General features: G+C 48.4%; 1 protein-coding gene across 1 annotated transcript in view; it reads left to right on the top strand.

The window, feature by feature from the left end:
• ADAM12 (ADAM metallopeptidase domain 12) overlaps window positions 1-25,969 on the top strand; it is a 333,194-nt gene that overhangs the window by 280,639 nt on the left and 26,586 nt on the right. The window contains exons 15-21 of the mRNA XM_055559857.1: window positions 12,728-12,836; window positions 12,946-13,144; window positions 15,778-15,855; window positions 18,566-18,674; window positions 22,434-22,569; window positions 23,169-23,277; window positions 25,444-25,623. Coding sequence (XP_055415832.1) covers window positions 12,728-12,836; window positions 12,946-13,144; window positions 15,778-15,855; window positions 18,566-18,674; window positions 22,434-22,569; window positions 23,169-23,277; window positions 25,444-25,623 — 920 coding nt within the window. The remainder of the gene's footprint in view (window positions 1-12,727; window positions 12,837-12,945; window positions 13,145-15,777; window positions 15,856-18,565; window positions 18,675-22,433; window positions 22,570-23,168; window positions 23,278-25,443; window positions 25,624-25,969) is intronic.

Here is a 25,969-nt window from a genome sequence, read left to right as displayed (position 1 = left end):
TGGAACCTGACCAGTCCCCAGACCTCCTCCCCAGCTGGACAGGAGGGCCTCCAGGCAAGGTAGGACTCACAGCTTCAAACGCTTCCCCATGACAAGTGCTGAGGAGGCACTCACCATCTACACGTCACACGGTTGTACGGGCTCTGAATGGCTGAGTGACCGGACACCTTTTAGCTGAGTGGGGTCACTTTGGGTCAGCGCTGCTTCCCCAGGCCAAACCTTTGTGGCCCGAAGCATCCGTAGTGGTCGTGCCTGCCCAGCCTCTCCCCAGACTCGGTAATCTCCCAGTCTTGAGTTACAGGGGACTTAGTTGCAACGCCCCCTTCCAAGGAGCATTCCGTGGCCAGAGCACACACAGCACTTGGAGCTGTTGAAGGAAAGTGCGGCCTTGGGTGCCCTGCTGACTTAGAGCATCTGGCCCCGGCTCCAGGGTGAGCTCAGACAGAGCCCCACAGCTCTCTCAGCCCTGCCACTGAGTGACTCAGCTGGCTGCGGGCCTGTGATTCATGGTGACCGAGGCTGGTGTTCATTATCTCATCTGATTAGTCCTTCTTGAGCTGCCTGACCAGGGAGAGAGAGGTGGACAGACTTGACGGCGTGACTCACAGGCTGAGCTTCTCCAGAGCAGAAGCAGTAGGGAGTTTGCTTGAACCTGCCATATCCTTGTGAGCAACGGTGGGGCCTGCGGCCCCAGGGTCCAGGCTGGCCCCTTCTCTCCCCTCCCACTCACCCTGGTGATGGAGGGGGCCCTTGCCCAGCAACGGCAGGCTTCCTCTGAGGGGCATAGCACACAAACTACACATCTCTGACGTCAGAAGCACCCAGTTCCTGGAAATAACCGGCGTGGGGACTAGGTTGGGAGAGTCCCCCGGGCTGGTGGCTTCTTGGGATCCATCTCTCTTGACCTTCTTAGTACTTGCAGTCATCACAGTGACATCCTCAGGAGCATTGAGAACTTGGTGCCAGAAGCTTCAGGGGCTCCCTGTACCTGGGGGTTCTTAAAAGGGCCTACAACCACCCGCTTTGCTAATGAAGGGTGTTCCTTTCCTTATATCAGTGCAACAGCCTAGCTCTCCAGTTCATGGACACCGGGTAAGCTTCCTGTGTCTGCTCTCACAGTGGCTTATGACACCACACATTTATCATCTTCTAGTTCCTGGGGTCAGAAGTCCTAAAATGAAGATGCTGGCAGGGCAGTGTTACCTTTGGAGGCTCTAGGGGACCATCTGTTTGCTGGCCTTTTCCAACTTTGAGGGGCTGTCCGCGATTCTTAGCTCGTGGCCCCTTCACCCTCCTTCAAAGCCAGCAGAACAGAATCTTCAAATCTCTATCTCTGTGACTTCCACTTCTGTGGTCAGATCTCTATCTCTGACTTTGATCCTCTGCCTCCCTCTTACAAGAACTCTTGGGGTTATATTGGACCATCCAGGTTGCCCAGCATCATTTCCCATCTCGATTTCTTAATCACATCCTCAAAGTCCCTTCTGCCAAGTTAGGTCGCATAGTCACAGGGTTCAAGGATTAGGACATAAGGCCCTCTTGGAGGTCCAGGGGCATTGAATGGACCACTTTCTAAAAGAGTGACCTTCAGCAAGTCGCTCAGCCTTCTTGTGCCTCATATGAAAATGGGGAGAATAATATGCCTGCTGCGTGGGTATTTTGTTGTCCTCTACTGTAGCTTGTCTATTTCATGTCTATGAATATATTACATGTATATAGTAGCATGCAGTAGCTTGCAGCTTGCACAGTGCCTGGGGCTGTGGGGAGGGCCGTGATCTGATGGGAAAAGAGGAGGGCCTCGGGCTCAGCCTGGGGCAGGGTTGGAGGGGGTGGTGGTTAGAGCAGGAAGGATCCTAAACAAGGTTGCCCTGGAATAGTCATTGCCAAGGTAGGAGAGGAAGGGATTTCCTGTGTCCAGAACAGCAGGGGCCAAGGTGCACAGGAACAGGGGCCCATCCCAGGGGAACCGCAGGCTCTTCTGCTTATCCAGAGCTTGGGCTGTGGTTTGGAGAACAGAGAGCCCTGTCTACCACCATGCACTCTCATTCGATAACTATTCAGCCATGTCCTGCTCTTGTGAGTTGCCGACCAAGAGCCCTGGTTCTGCCAGAGGGACACGCTTCCCACAGCCCCAGTGCACTCTCGCCTGGGACCTGCAGTAGAGTCGGGATGTGACTGTCACAGTTCCCGGGGGCAGAGGTCACTTCCTCAGCCGGCTCCCAGGCCCCTAGCTGCAGCAGGCAGAGAGCAGGATATCGCTGTTACTGTGGTCGGTTTGCATTAACTTTTCATGATTCAGAAGAGGAAAACTTATTGTCAAGCATGCGATGGGTTCAGGATATAGTCTTTCATTTCCCAGCCTTTAGCAAATGCTCTGGGATCGGGACCATGTGTACTTTGGGGTCACTTTCAGCCCCTAGGAAGCCCAGTGACTCAGAACTCTAGGGTACTTGCTCTGCCGGCCCCTGCCGCTGGCATCCCAGTAACCTGGCCAGCATCATCTGTTACATTCAGGAAGTCATCAGTTACTCCCCAGATCTGGCTACCCAAACACTGGCCAGCGGAAGCCCTTCCTCCCAACTAACTAATTCCTTTGAGAGGGACGTTTCTCAATCCAGCCTTATATTTCAATAAAATAATCCTCTTCCAAATCTTTCTACAAACAAAATGATAGAAAATTCAAAACATATGCCTGCAACTCCTAACTAGCAAAGTATTATAGTTTTAGAATACTTTTTGTGAGGGTTGTTCATCTGCTTGCTTTCCTGACGATTATTGTTGATGGTATCCTTGTCAGCTTGGAATTGACATTTTTTTCCCGCACTGATGCTTCTCCCACAAATCTTGAATCTCAAGACTTTATCAGTTAATGTCAAACACGTAAATGTTACCTGCAGCTCAAACCGGACCTTGTATTTAGCCCTCTGTCCGCTTCAGGCTTAATAGCCACAAAGATTTTCTGTCAATGCGACATGACCTTAAACATTTCCTTCTGAAATACAGCTGGATATGTTTCATCAGGCAGAAAATTTACTTTTGCCAATGTTGTTTATCTGAACCACTAGCATGATAACTGAAAACGTTACTTGGAAATTAATCTTGCAGATAACTGTGTGTGTAGAGCCACAAACAATCTGCATCAAGGAAATCCTGAAATTATCTTAGTTTTATCTATTTTATCACTCACCAGAAAATAGCGTCACCTGATTGATGTGGTGTGAGCTGGTCAGACGATTTTTATGGGCCGGTGCCTTTGCAGTGTTTATCTGCAAGGCTGGTTTATTTTTACTTTTTAAATTTATTTTATTTTTGGCTATGCTGGATCTTCGTTGTTGTGCAGGCTTTTCTCTAGTTGCTGCGAGCGGGCCTGCTCTGTAGTTGCTGTGCTCGAGCTTCTCATTGTGGTGGCTTCTCTTGTAGCAGAGCGTGGGCTCCAGGGCACACAGGCTTCAGTCTTGTGGCACGTGTGCTCGGGAATTGTGGTCCCCGGGCTCTAGAGCACAAGCTCAGCAGTTGTGGTGTGCAGGCTTAGTTGTTCCACGGCATGCGGGATCGTCCCGGACCAGGAATGGAACCTGTGTCTCCCGCACTGGCAGGTGAATTCCACTGCACCACCAGGGAAGCCCGGCAGGGCTGGTTTAAATGAGTTTCTTTATGACAACACACCAGGGACGGTACATTTACAAACATCCACAGCATCAGGCTACAGATGGGAAGAAGAGTGATCTTTGCCAAGAGTCATAGTGTTTAGGAGGCAGGAAAGTCTCTTTTTGGTTCCGTTGTGCAAGAAGGAAATGAGAGAATGTATTTGCTGGGGCTCTGTTTTTCCACAGATGTGAAGGTCAGTGTGGAGAAGAGAAGCAGAGGGAGGACGGGGAGGACAAGCAGGCGGTCACTTGTGAAGATGCCTTTGTGGACATTAGCAACAGGGGCAGGGGTGTTAGTGACCCCATGGAGGAGGAGCCAACGCAACTGAATTGGGGACCTGTATTTGCATCACAGAGTCATTTTAAGGAAATATTTTTGTTTAGTCACTAAGTCATGTCCGACTCTTTTGCGACCCTATGGACTATGGTCCACCACAGGCTCCTCTGTCCATGGGATTTCCCAGGCAAGAATACTGGAGTGGGTTGCCATTTCCTTCTCCAGGGGATCTTCCCAATCCAGGGATCAAACCGGCATTGGCAGGCAGATTCTTTACCCCTGAGCCACAAGGGAAAACCCTAAAGAAAGATTAGATCACATAAATTGTGGGCTTAATACAAGATGTCATCATCTCTCTTTCAAGACATAATGACATAGGAAACTTCCAAATCACAAGTTATATCACTCTGAAGATAAAGGTGGTAATTAAACTCCATCACTTCTTATAGAATGATAAAATGCAGGATGATGTCAAAAATCCCTCTGAAAGGCTAAATTTCACCTTTTGATAATAGCAGAACATCTAAGTGTTCCATTATTAAAAATTCAAAGGCTGTAAATTGATGTAATATAGTAGTGATAAGAAAACCTGACACTTTTTTTCATGAGACAGATATGAAGTCTCCTGTCTTCATGAAGACAGACGTCTTTACGTGCAGCAACTTTGAAGTCAGATCTGTACCTTTATAATATCTTACTAGCAGATAGAAGTCGTTTACACATTTTAAATTATTGACCCCTCTGTCTCTAAGATAAACGCTGGCTGGCTGGTTCCACACTCTTGACTGTCCTTCCTTGTGTCTGTAGGTCCTGATGGTCAAGGTGCTCAGGAAGTTGTTCTTGGTTTGCATCTTCTCATCTGTTTCCTATAATGATGCTTTTTTCAATTGTAGGAGCTGTGTCTGCTCCCGAGATCAGCATGGAGACCCCTTTCTGGTTTCCTTGCTTATAGAATTTTTTTAATGTGTCTAAATGTTGAGGGAATGACAGTTTTCCTTTCCAGGAAGTAAAATGTCTTTTTGTGACTTTATATCTTCTTTCCTCTTAAGTGAAAAGGATGAAAGTGAAAATCACTCAGTCGTGTCTGACTCTGCGACCCCATGGACTATACAGTCCATGGATTTCTCAGGCCAGAATACTGGAGTTGGGAAGCCTTTCCCCTTCTCCAGGAGATCTTCCCAACCCAGGAATCGAGCCCAGGTCTCCTGCATTGCAGGTGGATTCTTTACCAGCTGAGCTACCAGGGAAGCCCAAGAATACTGGAATGGGTAGCTTATCCCTTCTCCAGAGGATCTTCCCAACCCAGGAATCGAACCAGGGTCTCCTGCTTTGTAGGCAGATTCTTTCCCAACTGAGCTATGAGGGAAGCCAGCATGATAATACTTCATTCGATGTAAATGAATAAGTGAAGACCCAGACAAGGCAGACCAGGAAACTGTGTTTATTTACCCAAGATGCTTTGTTCTGAGGGAACCACAACTGACTTTCTACAGGGATGGGGGTAGAGACAGGATGTGCTTTCCCTGAATTGCATTCCCTCTGGTTTTCACTCATTCATTCTTGGGACACACCTGCTCTGTGTGGGCCTGAGGCACCTTCTCAGTCCACAGCGGGGTTTACGGTAAGACCAGAGCCTTCAAACATTGCAAGAGGCAAATGTGATGGATGGAAGGTGGGTACAGCCCTCCAGGGCAAATGAGAGTAGGGGGTCCCCAGGCTCAAGGGAGAGTGGTAATGGGGGAGACCCTGAAGGACACGGCCAGCAGTCCCAGGAGCAAAGCAGCCCAGGCCCCTCATCCAGCTGGCTCCAGCAGTCAGGTTCCAAGGAAGATGCTGATGTACTGGCTTTGGTCCTGTATCCATCACTGACCTAAACTTATTACTGGTGACATGGAGCAGTCTCAGGGGCCAGACTTGAATCTCATGCCCATCCTTTTGGCATTGGTTGGGAAAGTTAGCCCCACTTGAACCATAAAAAGTGGATTTTTCCATAATAAAAGGGGTTTCCATTCCTAGAAAAAGGGATATGAGAGAGGTATTAGACCGAACAAACAATTTCAGAAGTCTCGTTTTCTGCAAGTCGTTTTCACAAATCTCTATGGTTGCTCCAAACCAGTGGAGGAAACCACTCCCCTCCACACACACAAGAGGTGGGACTGAGCAGTGCCCACCTCTAGCTGGGGGCGTGATGGCCTCAGGAGGTGGCCCCAAACCTTGTGTGACACTGTCCTATAGCCTGAGATCGGAGGTGAAACAGCAATAGAATATGCTGAGATCTGGATCAAGTTTCAACTGCTTAAATACTTTTTCGTTTAAGTTTCATTTATTAAACTCTTTCATCTTTTTTTTTTAACTTTTTATTTTGGGGTGCAGCCGACTAACAATGTTGTGATCATTTCATGTGAACAGCTAGGGGGTTCAGACACACATACGCATGGATCTATTTTCCCCCAGAAACCCCCCTCCTCCAGGCTGCCTTGTAACACTAAGTTAGAGCTTCCTGTGCTATACAGTAGGTACTTGTTGGTTATCCATTTTAAAAACAGCGGTGTGTACATGTCCATCCCAAACTCCCTAGCTATCCTTTCCCTTGGCAACCATCATTTGATTCTCCTAAGTTTGTGAGTCTCTTTCTGGTTTGTCAGTAAGTTCATTTGTATCATTTCTTTTTAGATTCCACATAGAAGGGATGTCACCAGATATTTATCCTTCTCTGTAAACCCCCTTGTCTTTAAACATCCATGTTTCTCAGGCAAGGCTTGTCATCCCAACGTGGAGACTTCAGGGTAAGAAGTGTTAGTCACCTGGATGGAACCAGCATGGTAAATAGGGTTCTGCCCCACCCTCCTCTGACCTCTGTCACTCACCTCCCCCAGCCCCCCCACCCCCCACTCCATTGAAACAGCAGCAGTTTCAGAGTATTGATGAGATAAAAGTTGAATATTTTCAATCCCTAAGTGCTTGAGGATGGAGATGTGAAAGATCTTGTCCATCGAGTTTGACCACGAACTACCCATCAGAGTGTCCTTGCCCTTAATCCTCCAGATGAAAACCTGGAGTATATGACAAAGGATCAGGTGTAATTGTGGTCTCTGACTTCACAGAGAGATCGCTCTATCCCCAGGTGTCTGTAGCCAATGAAATCATGACCCACTACACATCCAGATCCCCAGGTGTCTGTAGCCAACGAAATCATGACCCGCTACACATCCAGACTGAGCTTCCTTCGGCACGCTGTGGCCAACAGTGTCGGTGCTGTGCCCGTGGATGACACGCCCCGCCGATACATCAACAGCGAGGTGTGTTGTGTCATCTCCTGCTCCCTTGAGTTCTGGAGAAGAGCTGAGATGAGTAAACCTCTTGGAAACAGACAGTGACTAGTTTCTTGCAAAAGCCAGAAAATGAACCTTTAGAACTAACTGCATTGTTGGAGCCACTGGGCAAATTCATCCCAGAGTGGAATAGATTTTACAGGTCAGACCCCACCCGGCTTTGTTTCTTTATTTTTGGCTGTGCTGGGTCTTCGTTGTTGTGCAGGCTTTTCTCTAGTTGCTGCGAGCGGGGCTGCTCTCTAGTTGATGTGCTCGGGCTTCTCATTGTGGTGGCTTCTCTTGTAGCAGAGCGTGGGCTCCAGGGCACACAGGCTTCAGTATGCCCGCAAGTGTGCTCGGTAATCGTGGTCCCCAGGCTCTGGAGCACAAGCTCAGCGGTTGTGATGCACAGGCTTAGTTGTTCCATGGCATGCAGAATCTTCCCAGACCAGGAATGGCTTCTACTCCCTGCCATGTCCAGCACGATACCTCACAGTGGGGGGTCCAACAAACAGCACGTTGGGATCCAAAGTGTCCCCATTCATTTCAACTGTGTCTGTTGGTTTAAGGGTGAGGAAAGGAATTCCAAGGGAAGACACTCTGTGTTCCCAGGGTTCAGTGGAATGAAAGGAAATCAAGTGTCTTTGCTTGAGGACTCCTGCTGCCTCTTTCAAAATGAGGCAGCAACCTGTGTGCTGATATGAGCTTCTGGAGGGCAGCCCAGGCTGGCTGGGGCAGTGCCCAGAAAGAGCACAGGACTTGGGGCAGCAGGAACCCCACTCACTGAAACAAGAGAAGAGGAGTTGGGTAGAGGGAAGCTGAGATCCCTGTGCTGTGCTCAGTCGTGTCCAACTCTTTGTGACCCCACGGACTATAGCCCACCGGGCTCCTCTGTCCATGGGATTTCTCCAGGCAAGAATACTGGAGTGCGTTGCCATTTCCTTCTCCAGGGAGATCTTCCTGACCCAGGGATCCAGTTTGCATCTCCTGCATCCCTTGCTTTGCAGGCCAATTCTTGACCACTGAGCCATCCTGATATCGACTTAAAAATGCTCCCAACCTGAAAGTTGTGAATTATACTTTATTCACTGGGAATTTTTAGGAGTTTCAACCCTGGGAGGCAACATCTCAAGTAACCCTGAGAAAACTGCTCTGAGGAGGTGACGAGGGGCATCCAGGTTATACAGAAGTTTTTCAACCAAGGGCAGGTAGTCTGAGCATCAGAAGATCATTGCTAATTAAAGGAAAGCCAGATATCTCGAATGGAGGGATTTCATGCTTTTCTATGTAAGGGAATATGTAAGAGGATGGGCTCGCTGAAATCATCCTTGGATATGCACCTCAGCTATCTGGGGAAGATGAGATGGTTGGATGGCATCACTGACTCAATGGACATGAGTTCGAGTAAGCTCCGGGAGTTGGTGATGGACAGGGAAGCCTGGTATGCTGTAGTCCATGGGGTCGCAAAGAGTCGGACAGGACTGAGTGACGGACCTGAACTATCTGGGGCCAGCATCCTATGTTTTCACATCCTAAGTGCCCTGAGGGCTCACCAGCTCACCATCAGTGGCAGCTGCAATTACTGATGACTAGGACATCCTTTATTTACTGATGTGGTAAGAAATGTTCCATTTCTCACTGAGCTATGACTGTACTTTTATTTAACATGCAAAGTATGTACAAAACCTCCCAAAATTTCCATTGAGGAGATTCACTTTCTTCCCTCTCATTTCCCAAGGTGGGGCCAGGAGTTACTTACCCAATCATTCAACAGTCTTCACTGGCTTCCTGTGATGGGCTAGACCCTGGGGATGACCCTCTGGGAAGGAAACAGGCGTGAAGCCCCTACTGACACCATCCTGAACTAGTTTTTGCAACATTACAAATGTAGCTCCCTACATTTGTAGGGTTGCAAACAAGGTCAGCTCCAAGGAGCTCTCCTCTCTTCACGTTCTTCTGCCATCAACATCCGGGATCAAGCCATCTCCTTCGCCATGACTGGTGGCTGTCCTCAGTATAAACAGGCTTACTGAGAGCCTGGGGGTCTCACTGAACCTTCAGGACAGGTGATGTTCTTGTCCTCATTGTACAAAGGGAACAGCATCTCAGGAGTTCCCCATAACGTGACCGGGGTCTCCTGGTTTGTGGGGTTGACACCAGTTAAGCCCTAGACCTTCCAGCACTGCAGCACAACCCCTGACTGTAGAAATCAGACATGAAGAGGGTTTCCAAAAGAAATCAGGACTTGATCAACATTTGTTTTTGTTTTTCTTAGATCTCGTGAATGCACGAATATAAAACACAGTTTTCGCGAAAGATCAGTCATCAGAGAGAATGATTTACTTACTGAACTCTTTTTTTAAATATTTATTGTATTGAAGTATAGTTGATTCACAGTGTCATGTTAATTTCTGCTGTACAGCGAAGTGATTCAATTATATGTATATTGACGTTCTTTTCATCTTCTTTTGCATCATGATTTATGACAAGATATCAAATATGGTTCACTGTGCTATACAGTAGGACCTGTTTTTTATCCATTCTATATGTAATCGTTGGCGTCGGCTAATCCCAAACTCCCGATCCACCCCTACCCCCGCCACACTCCTCCCTGCCGGGTGATCAGAAGTCTGTCCTCTATGCCTGTGAATCTGTTCCTCTTTCATAGGTAAGTTCATCTGTGGCGTATTTTAGATGTCACACATAAGTGGCACCATCTGGTATTTGCCTTTCTCTTTCTGACTTCATTTAGTATGCCCATCTCCAGGCCCACCCACGCCGCTGCAAGTGGCATGACTGCCTTCTTTGTTCTGGCTGAGTACTCCTGACGTCTTAATCTCTCAGTTGTATCTTGACTCTCACAGTCTAGCTGGGCATCTACACTGGTTCTCGTGAATCATTGCTGGTTTAGGAGGTTCACTGAAGTCAACTGACAACACAGGTTTAAGAAAAGATAAACCCACATTTATTACGTGTTTAATTACTATTCCTAAGATGTGACTTCCTGCTTCTACTTTTTTTATTCTGGTGAAGGAACTTTTAAAAGCAACAGAATGGATAATTAGGTTGTGGAGAGCCTAAACACACACCCACTGAGCAAACAGAAAAAGTAAAATCGGAAGACTCACTGTGGGTGACTGGTCACTTGTGCCTAAAAATAAGATTTCCCGTGACAGCAATACAACAGAATAGAACGGATCAGCATCAAAATAAACTGCAGATGAAAGGCATGTGCTGTGGGAAACAGAGAGGCTTTTTAAACCATTTTATGGAGCTGTGATGGGCATACAAAAAGCTGTGCATCTTTAGTGTGTACACCGTGATGGGTTTGGAGAGAAGCATACAGTTTTGAAATCATGCCCACAATCCATGCCATAAACATATCCACCACCTCCAAACTATTCCTCCCACCCTCTTAATTTACTTTTATGTGTATATGTGTATGTGATGAGAAAACTGAACAGATAAGATTTACCCTCTTAGAAAATTTTTAAATATACAATGCAGAATTAGTAACTATAGTCACCATGCTGTACAGTCAGCCTCTAGAATGAATTCATTTTGTGTAACTGAAACTTTGTACCCTTGGACTAATAATATCTCCCTCTTGCCTGCTCCCTGCAGCCCCTGGCAATGACCTTTTTACCCTCTGTGTCTATGGTTTCAACTTTTTTAGATTCTGTGATCATGCAGTATTTGTCTTCCTGTATCTGACTTATTTCCCTCAGCATAATGTCCTCCAGGTTCATCCATATTGTCACAAATGGCAGAGTTTCCTTCTTTTTAAAGCCTGAATAGTATTCAGTTATACATATTGGGGTTTCCCCAGAGGCTCAGCGGTAAAGAATCTGACTGCAATGCAAGAGCCACAGGAGACACAGGTTCGATCCCTGGGTGAGGAAGATCCCCTGGAGAAGGGAATGACTACCCACTCCATCCAATATTCTTGCCTGGAAAATTCCATGGAGAGAGGAGTCTGGCAGGCTACAGTCCATGGGGTCACAAAGAGTCAGACGTGTCCAGTTTAGGTAAATGCCTTTTGGAAGGACTTTGGGAGGCCTCTCTTAAATGCTTTTTTTCTCCCCCCAGAAAACAGAGAACGAGAAAATGAGAGGTCCAGGATGGGGTGCTTAGTGCAGAGATCAACTGCTGAACCCATGACTGGCCGCAACTGCTACACGGGCTTTGTTTCATTTGTCTGCCTGTTTGTTTGTTGTTTGTTTTAATGGGATGCTGAATATGTCTGATGAGGAATCAGGTTGAAGAAAGATGGACTTTTTAGTAATAAGAACAGCACCTGATCCCCGGAAGAAGGGGAGTGTTGCCCATCACAACATGGTCATCTTGGAAGGCGATGGAGCCTGCCCAGAGCAGGATACAGAGAAGGGCAGGAGGCAAAACTGGGCTCTGGGAAGTTGGCATCCTGGCAAACATGAGAGGGAGTGCCCAGATAGGACACCCATGTGGAAAGGAAGGCAGGCCCAGGACACAGCACAGGGCACAGCTTACTCTGAAGGATAAGGCAACATTTGCCTGAATTTCTCACGTAGTCCTCAGCAGATGCCACTATGCAGAGCATTCTAGAGTCCTGTGGAGCTCCAGCAACGCAAACCCCAGGTACATGTTCTCACTTTCCTTGGCCGGAAGATATGCTAAAAAGGACCGTTTCCTGAGCTCTCTGGCTCCCACATCCCCCTCTGCTGGGCACTGTCCTGCTGTGTGAAAGGACTGGGAGGTTTTACGTCTCATGCCCTCTGAGGGCAGTCTCTGCCTGACCAACATAGGCATTCATCGAAGCCGGTGCTTGCTCTGACAGGGAGCTTTGTGGGGCTGCAAACGGGGCGTGCGATCTCTGCCTTGCACATTCTCTCTCTTTCTGTCTGCCCCTCTCATTGCTTCTTCTCATTAGTCATCATTATTCCTTGGAGCCTGCTTTAGCTTGCATTTTTTCGCCAGAATTATGTGGGAGTTGTTCAAGAAAGCAAGCCTCCCTGTTTGACCACAGCCAGCCACTCAGTGCCTTGGTGTGGGGTCGGGTCTGGTCCCAGAGCCGGACCTCACCTCTTGAGAGGTTGCACATGTCATGGGCCCGCAGAGCAGCCCTCCAGAAGAGGGAGTGATGGAACGCAAGCTCTGCTGTGAGCTGAGTGGGCTCAGGCATCAGCCAAGACGCCAGGTGAGACTTCTCGGGACACTGGAGCCCATCTCCCTTTAGAAAGCCAGGAGGTTGTTTAGTTTACCAAGTCGTGTGCAACTCTTGCGACCCCATGGACTGTAGCCCACCAGGCTCCTCTGGCCATGGGATTTCCCAGGCAAGAATACTGGAGTGGGTTGCCATTTCCTCCTTCAGGGGATCTTCCCAACCCAGGGATCAAACCCGAGTCTCCTGCTCTGCAGGCAGATTCTTTACCGACTGAACTACCAGGGCTGTTCAAAGAAAACCATCCCAAACGCTTGCAGGAGGTGAGAGTGCTGCTTTGCTTCTGTTTCAGGTGCTAAACCTGCCCCCGGGATCTGCTTTGAGAGAGTCAACTCCGCAGGTGACCCTTATGGCAACTGCGGCAAAGATTCCAAGAGCTCCTTTGCCAAGTGTGCGATGAGGTACGGGGGGTCCGTGTCCTGACCACGCCATGACTTTGAACTTCCTAGATCACTTAGGGCTGCTTCCACACTTTCCCTCTTTGAGGACTGTCTGTTCTTGCCTTTCCAGAGACGCCAAGTGTGGAAAAATCCAGTGTCAAGGAGGTGCCAGCCGACCAGTCATTGGTACCAATGCCGTTTCCATAGAAACGAATATCCCCTTGCAGGAAGGAGGCCGGATTCTGTGCCGTGGAACCCACGTGTACTTGGGTGATGACTTGCCGGACCCGGGGCTCGTGCTTGCCGGCACAAAGTGCGCAGACGGAAAAGTAAGCCCTAAGTGCTCCCTTGCATCACAAATGTGAGTCTGGACTGACCCACTGAGAAACGTCCTGTTCGAGACCTGAGTTACAGGAATGGTTTGTTTTTCAAAATCCACTTCTCAGAATGCTGCCTCTAAAATCCAGTTCTTTGCACCTAGAAGAAAAAGAATAAATAAGCAAATCCTAGCTCCTCGTCTGACCATTGAGATGCAGATTTGGGGAAATCGCAGATTTGGGGAAATTGAGCTTGTTTTCTCAGCCCTTCAGTGTTAAGAAGTCTTTTCTACACTCTGGGTGTTATGCGAGTTTCCAGCCAGGAAATTACTCTGGAAGGAAACACAGCAGCGTATTATATTGTTCTTGGAAATGTGGTCTGGGTTTTTGGCACAGTAGGGACTTGTTCTCACCTGGACAGAATGGGAAGTCAGATGTAGTTTCAGAGACCCCCACAGAGGGACGGGAGAGGGGAGGAGATGAGATAAGCTTAAAGCCAAAGGGGGTTCTTTTGGAGACAAGGGGGAAAGGTAGACTGAGATATTTGGGGAGAGAGGTTAGCAATAAAGTGCACAATGATTAAAAAAGAAAATTGAGATTTTCACATTCTGCCACATTGATTTTTTTCCCCACTAAAGTTTCTCATCAGACTGAATGATCGCAAGTTAATAATTAACATTTTAGGAAGGAAGATGCTTTGATTAGGGCCCCATTTTCAAAATGAATATGAAACCATTACTAACAGGAGGTCACAGAGCAGAAAGGAAAGGTGCTGAGCCAGCTCCTGCAGCTGGGTCCCCAGGGCAGGAGTCCCCTCCTCCCCACCCCACCGCCTTCCCTCACATGCCATCAATGCCTTATCCTTAAGGAAACAGGGTGATATGCGAAACACATTATACATTCTGGTATCTCCTTAATCACACACATCCATTTATATTCAAGTCTTGCCATTAGAATGACACCACTTAAACGGTGATTCGAACAAGCAAGGCCAGGTGCGTCTGAACACTGAAATTCCAAGCGCTCATTCATCAGTGAGCTTTTCACTTCACGCGCAAAATTAAATGTGCTTTGGTCTCCTTCCTGCAGAGCCCCAGTTCTTTGAAAGCCATCTTTGAGCCTGGGCCATGGGTTGTGAGAGGGCAGCACCCATCCGCTGTGATTCTGCCTGGGGTCCTGCTGTGCTCATTGCAACCCCAAACAGTTTCTTTTATCAGCAGGAATGTGCCAGTCCCCTTGGCCATGACCCCACCAGCCCTGAGAGCCGCTTCAACCAGCACTTCTTTCTCAGGGCATTCATCTTGCCTTAGATAAGCTGCTGGGGTCAGATGGTCAATGTCTCATCGGAAGGTCCTACTTGATTAAAAATGCTTCTGTAATCTAAAAATTCGAGTTTTCTTCCTTTGACTCCACCAATTTGTAACATTTTATGGGAGATAAAGAGCCTGATCCCGTGAGTCTGGACTGTATTATGCACCTTTGAAATGAGACTAAATTCTTTCAACCAGCCCAGTATCATTTAGCAAATTACTGCCTCTGCAGAGGCTTGATAAATACAAGGGAAGCGTCTGTTCTCCTCTGTTGAGCATTTCTGTTGATGGTTTATGTCATCAACGATAATGCTGTCAGTCAGCATTTGGGGAAAGTTCCCATATTTTACTACCTCCCTTGAGAGATTCTCGGACCCTGGGTTCCTGGAGTCTTTGAGTCTCTATTGGCCCAGGTGAAGGACTAGGCTGTTCTGTTCTCTCCTATACCTTTTAACAGTAGAGGAAAAATGAGGGCAAAAATGATGCGATATGTAGATTTTGTTGCAAGCTCCAAATAAAAGTCATGAGGAAATCAGTTACCATAATTTCAGAGTTGCCCAAAACCATATAACATGCCATGAAGATAGAAGACTCCCATAGTGTCCACAGTGATGTGAGTCTTGGAATGGGCTGAATTTGGAGGTGGACATCAGAACCTATGTCCAAGGCAGAGAGCACCACTATGCCATGTGCGTTAACTGAAAGATGGTCTTCCTGGAGTTTTTCTTTGCTTTTGCTTTTTGTTTTTTAATTTGTATTGGAATATGGTTGATTTACAATGTTGTGTTAGTTTCAGATGTATAGCAAAGTGATTCAGTTACACATATACATATATCCACCCTTTTTTAGATTCTTCTCCCATATAGGTCATGACAGAGTATTGAGTAGAGTTCCCTGTGCTATATATATATAGTAGGTCCTTATTATTATTTATTGTATATATAATAGTGTGTAATGTCAATCTCCCAATGTCCCAATTATCACTCCCCCACCCTTACCCGCTGGTAACCATAAGCTTGTTTTCTGCATATCTGTGACTCTTATTTCTGTTAGGTAGGTAAATTCATCTGTACCTTTTTTTCTAGTTTCCACATATAAGTGATAGTGCATGATATTTGTCTTTCCCTGTCTGACTTCACTCAGTATGACAATTTCTAGGTCCATCCTTGCTGCTGCAAATGGCATTATTTCATTCTTTTTCGTGGCTGAGTAGTATTCCATTGTGTATATGTACCACCTCTTCCTTATCCATTCCTCTGTTCTTTAATACACAGATGCATGTGTGTGTGTTTGTAGATGGACATGGATATTTACTATGCCTCCCTCCTCCTCCAGATCTGCCTGAATCGTCGGTGTCAGAACGTCAGTGTCTTTGGTGTGCACGAGTGTGCACTGCAGTGCCATGGCAGGGGGGTAAGTAGGTGAACTGCCTTCATGTAGCCAGCCCATAATTAAGCTCAGCACTAAATCATTCCTTTGTAAAGGATTTTCGCCATCCATCACTTTGTAAAAACATAGCAGTGTCTCCTCAGTATTTTCTTCTGAAGACATTCATTTTCTTTGACCTTTACATGGCATAAGAAATGGGATTTTATTTAACAAAGAAAATCAGATTGAGCGGTAATTATCTTTTAAATTGATGTTCTGGATTTTTTTGAAAGGACTTTGTCATCTTCAAAGTAATTTTAACACTAACCTTCCTTCATGAAGAGTTTTTCATTAGCGTTTCAAACGGAGCTGTCCCTCTCACAACCAAGATTCAGAATATGTGTCTGAACTGAAATATTTCCAAAAGCAATTAAAACAAAGAAGACAGCACATACTGACCACATGCTCTTGAAATCACATACACTGGGTTTCAACTAAAGAAGGCTGTTGTTTTAGTTCAGAGGATTTGGGGGAGGGGAGGATTCTAATTGTTCAAAACCTAATTTATTTTTCCTGATGGGCTTAATTATTTCCAATGGAATCATATTACTCTTGATTAGCTATGCCAATGGTTCATTTGTTTTTCTGAAGCCTTTTCTGCAGAAATGGTGCTCCAAATTCTATTTTTAAAACTTGCAGACACTTGCCGATGATTCTAACACAGAATTATGGAGGTTTGCATAAGATTACTTTTGTGCTGTGACCAGGAGGGACGGCAGCGTCGCCTCAGATGGGTTTGTTGGTGGTGAGCGTGGCTGACCGTCAGTATAAAGCGCAGTCTTTCCATGTCTTCATTGGATCGTAGGCTTCTCCCTAATGGCTGGGAGGAATGACCTAGTGCAGCCTCATTATCTGACTGAGGATGGAGTCCAGACCCACGTGGGGGTAGTGACACGTCCAAGGTTAGGTGGCCAGTTAGTAGCAATGCTGGATCAGGGAGCCTGGACTCCGGACCCTCCAACATCCCTGCATCCCAGCCACACGTTGGAGAGGAAAGGCCCGCGTTGCCTGGGGGCTGAGCAGCTGCCGTGACTTGGGAACAAGTAACAGCTAGACCCCAACCCTTTCCTTAGCAAGGCCAGGCTCACCAGCAGCCCCTCTGGGGTGGGGGGGGGCAGTTGTTGGGGCTGTAATCTCTCTGCCACAAGCCGTCCAGAGGGCCCCGACTGTGGTTCACAGCAGGAGATAGTGCCTGAATCCCAGGGGTGGTGCCCCAGCCGCAGGGTCTCTGGGAAAACGGCAGGACACTCAGACTCCAGGCAGCCTGGGCGGCGCTAGTGACAGTTTGTTCTGCTTCATGTGAGCTTCGTAGAAACGCACTTTCTCACTCACCACAGGCTTTCCTGACTGTTGGCCTTCCTGCTGGAAGCATCTGGGTTTGTTGATGTTGACTGTGGTTGACTCATCACAACCTGGGAAACGTCACAAATGAGATATACACCCCAAACATTGAATGTGCCTTAAAAACATAAAAGCGTGGGTTTGGCTCCATCCAGCAGTATTTTGACGTGGAGCTGAAGCCTGCAGGATGGGAGCTCAGCCCTACCTTCCTTGCACAGAACCACCCAAAGCGCCATCCCTGATGTGCCGTTTGCTTCTCTAAGTGCAAGGGAAACTGCAACACTCACGAGCAACCTGAATGAGGAATCCTTTCTTTTGCAGCTTTTCCCGATCATTTTTCAGTTGTCCTTCCCATTCCAAATTTGTCCAAAGTCCTTTTTAGGGCCTTACCTGTCATCCAGCATTCCCAAAGCATTCAGTCTCATTGTCTTTCTAGAAAGGATTCCCTCTTGTTTTCATAGTCATCTTCCATTGGTTCCTGTAGCAGTTCAGTCAGGTCCCTGTACCACAATACATACCAGCAACAAGTAGAATGGCATCACAGGTGGCATCAGTCACCCTGGATCACAGGCTGAGCAAGCATTGGCCCCTCCGTGGAGCCTCAGGGCCCACCAAGAGCAAAGCTGCCCCTCCCACCTTCTTGAGCAGCCCTTTCCCGTGGATCCAGAGCCATCATCCTTTTATTTCACCAGGACACAGTTCACTGCTGGCTGTGTCCACCACTCAGTGGGGTAGGAGCTGGGACCAGCCCTCCGGAGTGTCTGCTGAAGGAATCAGAGCAGACTTTGGGGAGGCGGTACCTTGTGGGCATCAGGGGGAGCAGGAGGCCTGGCCGTCAGACTGCTGTGGGACCCCGAGCCACCCAGCCTCCCTGAGCACCCTGTCTGAAGTTGCCCGGGGTTGTCGGACCCTTGATGCCCAAGGGCATGGATTTCATGTCCCAGTAGCAGTGTCCCTTTCTCACTACTAAGAGGTCTTCTCATCTCAGCCAGATTGGGAGGGTTTCCTGGAACCAAAAAGAGGCACCTGGAAATTGAGACAGAAAAGAGGTGGGAGGGAGCCTGTGAGCCCCGATGGTCTCCATCTTTCTCTCAACAGCTGCTGATGTAACAATAGCACATTCTGCTATATTTGCAGCCTCAGGCTCTCGACTGGTGTGGTGCTGGGTGCAGGGTGGGTCCTCGCAGTGGTGTGTCCAGAGCCTGGCTGCCTCCATGTGGTGGGGGCACTGACCACAGGGCCTTTGCTTCGCTATGGGGCTCAGTTAGGGCTCAGGGACTTGGTGCTGCCCCAGGTGGAGGCACGTCCTAACCCTGCCTCCCTCTTTGTGTCTTTGTCCCCTGCTGCCCAAAAGGTGTGCAACAACAGGAAGAACTGCCACTGCGAGCCCCACTGGGCGCCTCCCTTCTGTGACAGGTTTGGCTTCGGAGGGAGCACGGACAGCGGCCCCGTCCGGCAAGCAGGTTAGTGGTGACATCGTGTCCCGGGGAGTGGGCCGAGCTCCCGAGGGGCACGGGAAGCCAGGCCCTGGGGGGCCATTGCAGGCAGGACAGAGGACCCGCCAGCCCTCGGGTGGGTGCACAGCTGGAAACCCGGTGGGGACCCCACAGGTCCAGGTGACCTGACACAGGCCGAGGCCCCTGTTTCCAGACCCTCTCTCATCCTTCCCTGATCTTTGCAGAGACTCCTTGCTCTGCTCTGCTCAGAGGATGAGGTTTCCAGGCCTCCCAGCTGGCGCTAGTGATAAAGAATCTGCCTGCCAATGCAGGAGATGCAGGTTCAATCCCTGGGTCAAGAAGATCTGCTGGAGAAGGAAATGGCTACCCACTCCAGTATTCTTGCCTGGAGAATCCCATGGACAGAGCAGCCTGGCGGGCTACCATCCATGGGGTCGCAAAGATTCGAACATGACTGAGCGACTGAGCACACACTCAGCCTGTGACATTTTCTCAGTTAAGGTCATTCTACCACAAACTGCCAAGTGAGTGTGCACCTCGTGGTCGGAGGTTCAAACTGCTTGGTCAAGGCCAGCCTTGTTTACTGAGGCCAAGAGTTGTGAAGTCAAGTGCCTTTTAAAGCTCTTACTAGAAAGATGCCATCCTCTTCATAAAGGGACTGGGCCCAGCCCTGCAGCCACTGTTGCTGAGCTGTTGTTCCCTGCGGGCACCAGCCATCACGTTTTTCAGGCATTAATTGAACCCTTATGAAAGTGGGCATTCTTCTTCTTTCTTTACATACAAAGGACCTGAAGCTCAGAGAAGTTAAGTAACTTTCACAGAGTCACACAGCTAAGGTTGAGACATAGGTCTACCCGTGTAGAGACTCCCACGGGCCGCTGTGCTGGGATCATCAGTTCTTGTCTCCCCAGAGATGAGAAGTGGTCTCCTAGCTCAAGGCCGTCTTCTCTGAGAGATTGGCAGCCAGTGAAGAGGCAAGCCAGGGTGACGCCCCCTTTGAAGTGGAAGCAGCGAGTCCTGTGGTGCAGAGAGCCCACCATGAGCCCTGCTGGGGAGTCAGGGGCAGGGTGGGCAGGAACTGCCCAAACACATTTGTGTTGCCACCTTGGCGCCCACCTGAGCCCCCGGGGCACTCAGTCAGTGGCTGACGGAGAAAGTCATACATCCTGTAGTGATGGGTGGGGTTGAATCTGTGGCTTGGCCAGTGTTTCCATGACAACAGACACAACACTGCTCTGCAGGGCCAGGTAGGAGAGCCCCTCCAAGCAGGCACATCTAGAGAAGGCAGTGTCGTGTTGTGAGGAAGGGAAGGGAACTTCTGGTCATCCCTGTACTGAAAGGTGGACGAGTCTCAATGCTGCTTCCAAGGGCACTCAGGGTCCTGCCCTCTCAGCCTGGCCCCACAGCAGGTGGTCAAAGGGCCTCCAGGTCTCGTCTCTTAGCACATGTCCATCCCAGGGGATAATAAGCTGGGTCTGGCCCAGCCTCCCTGTTCCTCACTGCCATCCATGCCTTGATGGCTGGCCTCTTAGCTGCAACTTAATTTTCAAATTGGCCATTAAGAGTTCAAAAACACCAGGGTTTTCATTTTTAATGCATCAGAAACCCTGCCACATCAGAATGTGAATGTTCCATCCACATTCAAGTGAGCCAGATGTTCAAGGAATTGGAGAGGATGGTGGGAGACAGGCCACATGCTCTGAGTGTCTTTTTGGTGTGGACACCAGGGGGTCTCAGGGTTGGGAGCTGCCAAAACATGGCGAACCCACTGAGTCGCTAACTCTTCATTGTACCGGGTAAGAATATTTTTTAAATGAAAATAACTGAAGAGCCAAACTCATCCACTGTTGCCATCATTTCATAATATAGGTTTAATTTCTTCCCCCCAAAACACCTACAAAAGAGGGGCCTTGAGAAGCCGGCCAAGGGTTACACAGGGAAGGCCACGCACCATGGGTCTTACTCTTCAATGCAGCCACCCACGTGATCGGGGCTCAGAAGTCCGTGAAGCTAGTATCCCTCCAGCATCTGCCAGGTGCCAGCTGCTCCTGTCAGTGTTTAATAACTGATCAGTTGAAGACGTAGGGATTTGATTTGAAGAAACTAGAAACTATACTCCAATACTTTGGCCACCTGATGTGAAGAGCTGACTCATTGGAAAAGACCCTGATGCTGGGAAAGATTGAAGGCAGGAGGAGAATAGGAAGACAGAGGATGAGATGGTTGGAGGGCATCACCAGCTCGATGGACATGAGTTTGAGCAAGCTCTGGGAGATGGTGAAGGACAGGGAAGCCTTTTTAATGAGCTGTGTTAAGACACAATAGGACCTTAAGCAGAGGCCCCTAGACTGCCGGCTCAGTCTCAAAAGAGGTGCGTGTTAGCCGGGAAACCAGAGCAAGGCTTTTCCAGTAACGCTGAACAAGTGAATCGAGACAGTCTTATATTGTCTTCCTTAGACACATCCTTGGTAGGACTTGTCAGTTGGAGACAAAGTCCAGAAACAGGGTGTGAAGTCTTTCTCCCCTGGGGTGGGAGCGGATTCTCTGGTTCCCAACCAGCCAAACATCCCGGTCGGAGGTAGGAGAGCCTGGGTGACAGAAGCTGCCAGCACGGCCATCAGCAGCAGCCCAGAAGGACTGTGGGGCACCTACCAAGTGACACAGACCCTGGCAGCCGGTGGGAGAGCAGACCGGTGAACTGAGATCTGCGTGCCCAAGGAGCCCACAGCCCTGGTGAACCCCCGAGTCCTGGCACCCAGAGCCCAGAGCCCTCCACAGACAGCCCTTGGCCGCAGCTGCAGTCAAACCAACTCGATGGCTCGATTTTCCCTTCCTTTCTGCATCCTTGAGGAACCTTAGGGTCTCTGTACTAAACAAAATGGAATCAAGTCACGGAAAAGGGGATCTTTCCTTCGAGAATGTAAATAGCATCCTCCCAGAGACGGGGATTTGCCCCCCACAGCCTGTGTTTTAAGTCCCTAACACAACAAAACAAAATCCAAGGGTGTTTCATTTAAACAGAGTTTTCTTTTTCACCTTCCAATTTGACGATAGCCAGAAGTAAGATCTTGGTCTAAAAAAATTGAAAAAACAAAAGTAAAACAGATTCCAGCCCCCAAGAATGAGAGAAGGAAAGAGACTGAAGGAGTGTCACTGGGGCTGGGAAGACTTCAATTTGGGGACTGCTGGTGGCTCTAATGGTTAAAAATAAAAATAAAAAATCCGCCTGCAATGCAGGAGACCCAGATTCGATCCCTAGGTTGGGAACATCCCCTGGAGAAGGAAATGGTTACCCACTCCAGTAGTCGTGCCTGGAGAATTCCATGGACAGAGGAGCCTGGCGGGCTACAGTCCCATGGGGTCGCAAGAGTGAGACACGACTGAGCGACTGGCACTTTGACTTCACTTCACTTTGGTTCTGATGGGATTCTAGTAACAGCTCCCTGTTACTTTCTCTGACCACCGTTCCCCTGCCGTTGGCACGCTTGGGGGGCCCATGTGGCCAGAGCTGTGGTCCCAACTGCCAGATTATATTCCCCTTTAGCAAGTTCCAGACTTGTCAGCAATGAATGATGGCGAGGCAGATTGTACCTCAAGCACGACCTTTGAAGTAAGGCTAATTTATCCGTACACCATTCAAGGATTTACTCACTGCATTTCTGGTCTTTCCTTCCAAGTTCGTTTTGCCGTAAATGTCACAATTTCATACTCCCCATATTTCACTGTAACTGCCTCGTTCTCTGAGTCGAACGTGCTTTGTTTCAGATAACCAGGGTTTAACGATAGGAATTCTGGTCACCATCCTCTGTCTTCTTGCTGCTGGATGTGTGGTTTACCTCAAAAGGAAGACGTTGATACGACTGCTGTTTACAGATAAAAAAAACACCATCGAAAAGCTAAGGTACCCTGGGTCGGGGTCATCTTTTCAAGAAATGGCATTTGAAAGAAGGCGACCCACTGCTTATCATTGTGTTTCCTTAGCAAAGAAGGGGTCAGATTTTCTGTTGGTTTGGTGTTTTAATGTTTCTGCCGGACCGGCTGCCCACTTCACTTTCTCTTCAAACTATTCGCTGCTTATTACATAAATAAGCAGGGTGTTGATGAATTCCACTGGTGTGTTTTTCCCCACCCTAACCTTGGTAATTTTCATAAGACATGGGATATTAAAACATTTTTATCAGCTGGGGTAGCTTTTGATCCAAATATATTCCAAGATGTTGCTAAAATGCCAGCTTTATGCAAAAAGTCTCCCAGGTGTCACAAAGTCATGTTCCTATGCATTGCAAGAACTTTAGTTTAACAGAATAATGGCTCTGGGGGAAAGAACTCAGTATTTATATTTCAGTCCTGTAAGAGATTAAATCTTTTCTCTTGCATGGTTACCACACTGAGTTAAAAGAAGTGAGTTGTGTTTTGAGCGTTACTGTGAAAAACGGGGAAAGCGGAGTCGGGCAGAGGTTGCGGCGCCCCCCAGGAAGCGTGTCTGGGGTTGCCTTGCAGGTGTGTGCGCCCTCCCCGGCCCCCCCGGGGCTCCCAGCCTGGCCAGGCCCACCTCACCCACCTCAGCAAAGGCCCGACGAGGAAGCCGCCACCATCCAGCACACCTAAGGTGAGTTTCCAACAGACGAGAGGTGAGTGAGTGAGCGTGCGAGGACGCGGGTTTCAACAAGAGATTGAGCAGGACTCGACCCGGAGACTCTTCCTGAAAAGCGCTGGGTCAGTCCGCTCGAGACGACAGAGGCTCCCCGAGGCGACGGCTGGGGCTGGAGAGGCTCAGGGTGCCGGATTCCACTGAGCCCACATCCCGGGAGGGACGTGGTCTTGGTCATCACCCTGCCTTCATCCAGGCGGCTGGACTCCATGGGGGAGGGGAGGGGACTGGGCCTGCCCTCAGGCCGGGTCCTGATGCTGGACCCCTGCTGTGGTGCAAGGGTGCCATGGACTGGGTAGGGGGGGCTTCTGTGGCTCCCTGCTACTCCCAGGGTATTTCTAAGGGTCACAGTGAGGGTATGTCTAAGGGTCACACTGAGGGTACTTCTAAGGGTTACTCCCAGGATATTTCTAAGAGTTACTCCCAGGGTATCTCTAAGAGTCACAATGAGGGTATTTCTAAGAGCTACTCCCAAGGTATTTCTAAGCATTACCCTGAGCCCTTGGTTGGGCCCATTTTGCTCCAACCACGAACTGTGGAAGCTCTGTCCAACCCATAGCTTCAAAGAGCTGGATCCTTAAAGGGCCTCCCGCTCCCTGCTGTCTCTTAACTTTCCTAGTGCCCTGGTGAATGTTGACTAGCGTTCACTCTGATATTTAGTTACCCCCACCCAGTGTTTCTGATATATCTACAAGAATTCCTGAATATTGAACTCATTCAACAACAGTCCAGATTGTAGAGGAAAGTGTTTGTGTCAATGAATGACAAATGATTTTTCAAACCATTATCAGGTATTCAGTAGGCAAAAAAAAAAAAGAAAGAAAATCTATTTTATCTCCCTCAATCCAAAAAGTGTGGAGAGTTGGATCCCAAAGAGAAGCCATTCCTAATAAGCATTGCCACTTTCCACCCCCAACCATGGACATGAGGGAAAAACAGCTTTATTTGTGAGAGTCAAAGATGCAGCTTTATTTTGAAGGACCAGAAACCAGAAATGACCCAAATACCAATCAACAGGCAGAAGGCTAAACACATTTTGTTATATTTACACAGTGGGATGCTATTCAGAATAAGACAAAATGAACTGTTGATACACATGATATCTTGGATACATCTCAAAATAATCATGCCGAGTGAAAGAAGCCAGACCAAAAACAATGATTCCATTTTTATAAAATTCTAGAAAATGCAAACCAATTTATAATGACCAAAACTGTATCAGTAGTTGCTGGGAAAAGGAGAGGGAAGGACTTCACAAGTCAAAGCTCTAGTGAAAATGAGACATAGCTGATGATGGCGATGGGTATGTTCATTGTTTCTCTTGTGATGGTTTCATGGGTGTGAACCTCTATCGGAATTTACCAAATGTACATTTTAAATATTGACTGCAACTAACAGTCAATTAAACCTCAGTAAAGCTGTTTTTAGAGGGAAAGGAATAAAAGAGGTAGGCAGGGAGGGGCAGGGTGTGTGAGGCTCACTCTGCGTCCAATCTCATCTGTCACTAAAAACAAGGCCATGTGGGCAGTGTTCCTCCGGACCCAGCCCCAGCCTCCACCCTTGGCTTCCAGAATCCCCGATGCTGCTCCTTCCTTGGTTCTCATCGAGCCTTGTGCACACTGAACTGCATCTCATTTTCACAAGTCCTTTGGAATTCCCTGAATTTCTGGTTTGTATCTTTACACGTGGTGGCACTTCCTTGCACCTACCTGCCAATTAATTAATCCAGTTTTTAAAAATTCAAACAGAAATTGATCCCAGAGCTAAATGGGAAGGAAATTAAAATAAAGGGGAGGGTGGATATAGGTATACGTATAGCTGGTTCACCTTGCTGTACAGTAGAAACGAACACAACATTGAAAAGAACATACTCAAGAAAGAAATTAAAACCTAAGAAAAAAGTCACTCCCCATGGGTTCAGATTTGGGGGTGGAGAAGGGTGCTTCTGTTAGAATTTTGACATTTACGTAAATAATAATAGATTCCCTTTCCTGTAACTCCTTGATTTCTCGCCCTTCCTCGAGCCCCTTCCCTGCCTCAGCTTTAGCAGAGGCGTTAGCAGTGGGTGTCCTCTGGGGATACCCAGTAATGATCACATCGTGGCTCTTTGCTCTGACCCCGCAGGACAACACCCGGAGAGTGCCGCCGTGTCAGCACATGGACATCAGCAGACCCCTCAAAGCCCCCGACGCCCCTCGGCCGAGTTCCCCGCAGCGAGGGCTCCCACCCCTGCACCAGGCTCCTCGTGTGCCCTGCGTCCCCGCCAGACCCCTGCCGGCCAACCCTGCACTCAGGCAGGCCCAGGTACGCCCGCAGCTCTTATAACCTGATGGAGGTGCTTGGAATCCGGACCCTGCTACTTGCCAGCGTCTGAACTTGGACAAGTTGCTTAAGTTCTCAGCGCCTATATAAAACAGAGTTAATTCAGCTCCTGAGATGGGGAAATGAGACCATCCACGGAAAGCATTTAGTACAGTGTTGGATGCATAGCTGTGGTGCCGTATAGTTTAGCTATTCTGAGGGATATTTTTTAGTTTATTTTTGGTTGTACTAGGTCTTCGTTGCTACACGTGGGCTTTCTCTATTTGCAGTGTGCGGGCTTCTCGCTGTGATGGCTTCTCTTATTGCAGAGCGTGGGCCCCAGGGCGTG

This window comes from Bubalus kerabau, chromosome 22 (assembly GCF_029407905.1).
Source record: "Bubalus kerabau isolate K-KA32 ecotype Philippines breed swamp buffalo chromosome 22, PCC_UOA_SB_1v2, whole genome shotgun sequence".
Classification (NCBI taxonomy): Eukaryota; Metazoa; Chordata; class Mammalia; order Artiodactyla; family Bovidae; genus Bubalus; species Bubalus kerabau.
The sequence above is the reverse complement of the archived record's forward strand: the minus strand, read 5'-3'. Positions and strand labels throughout refer to the sequence as shown.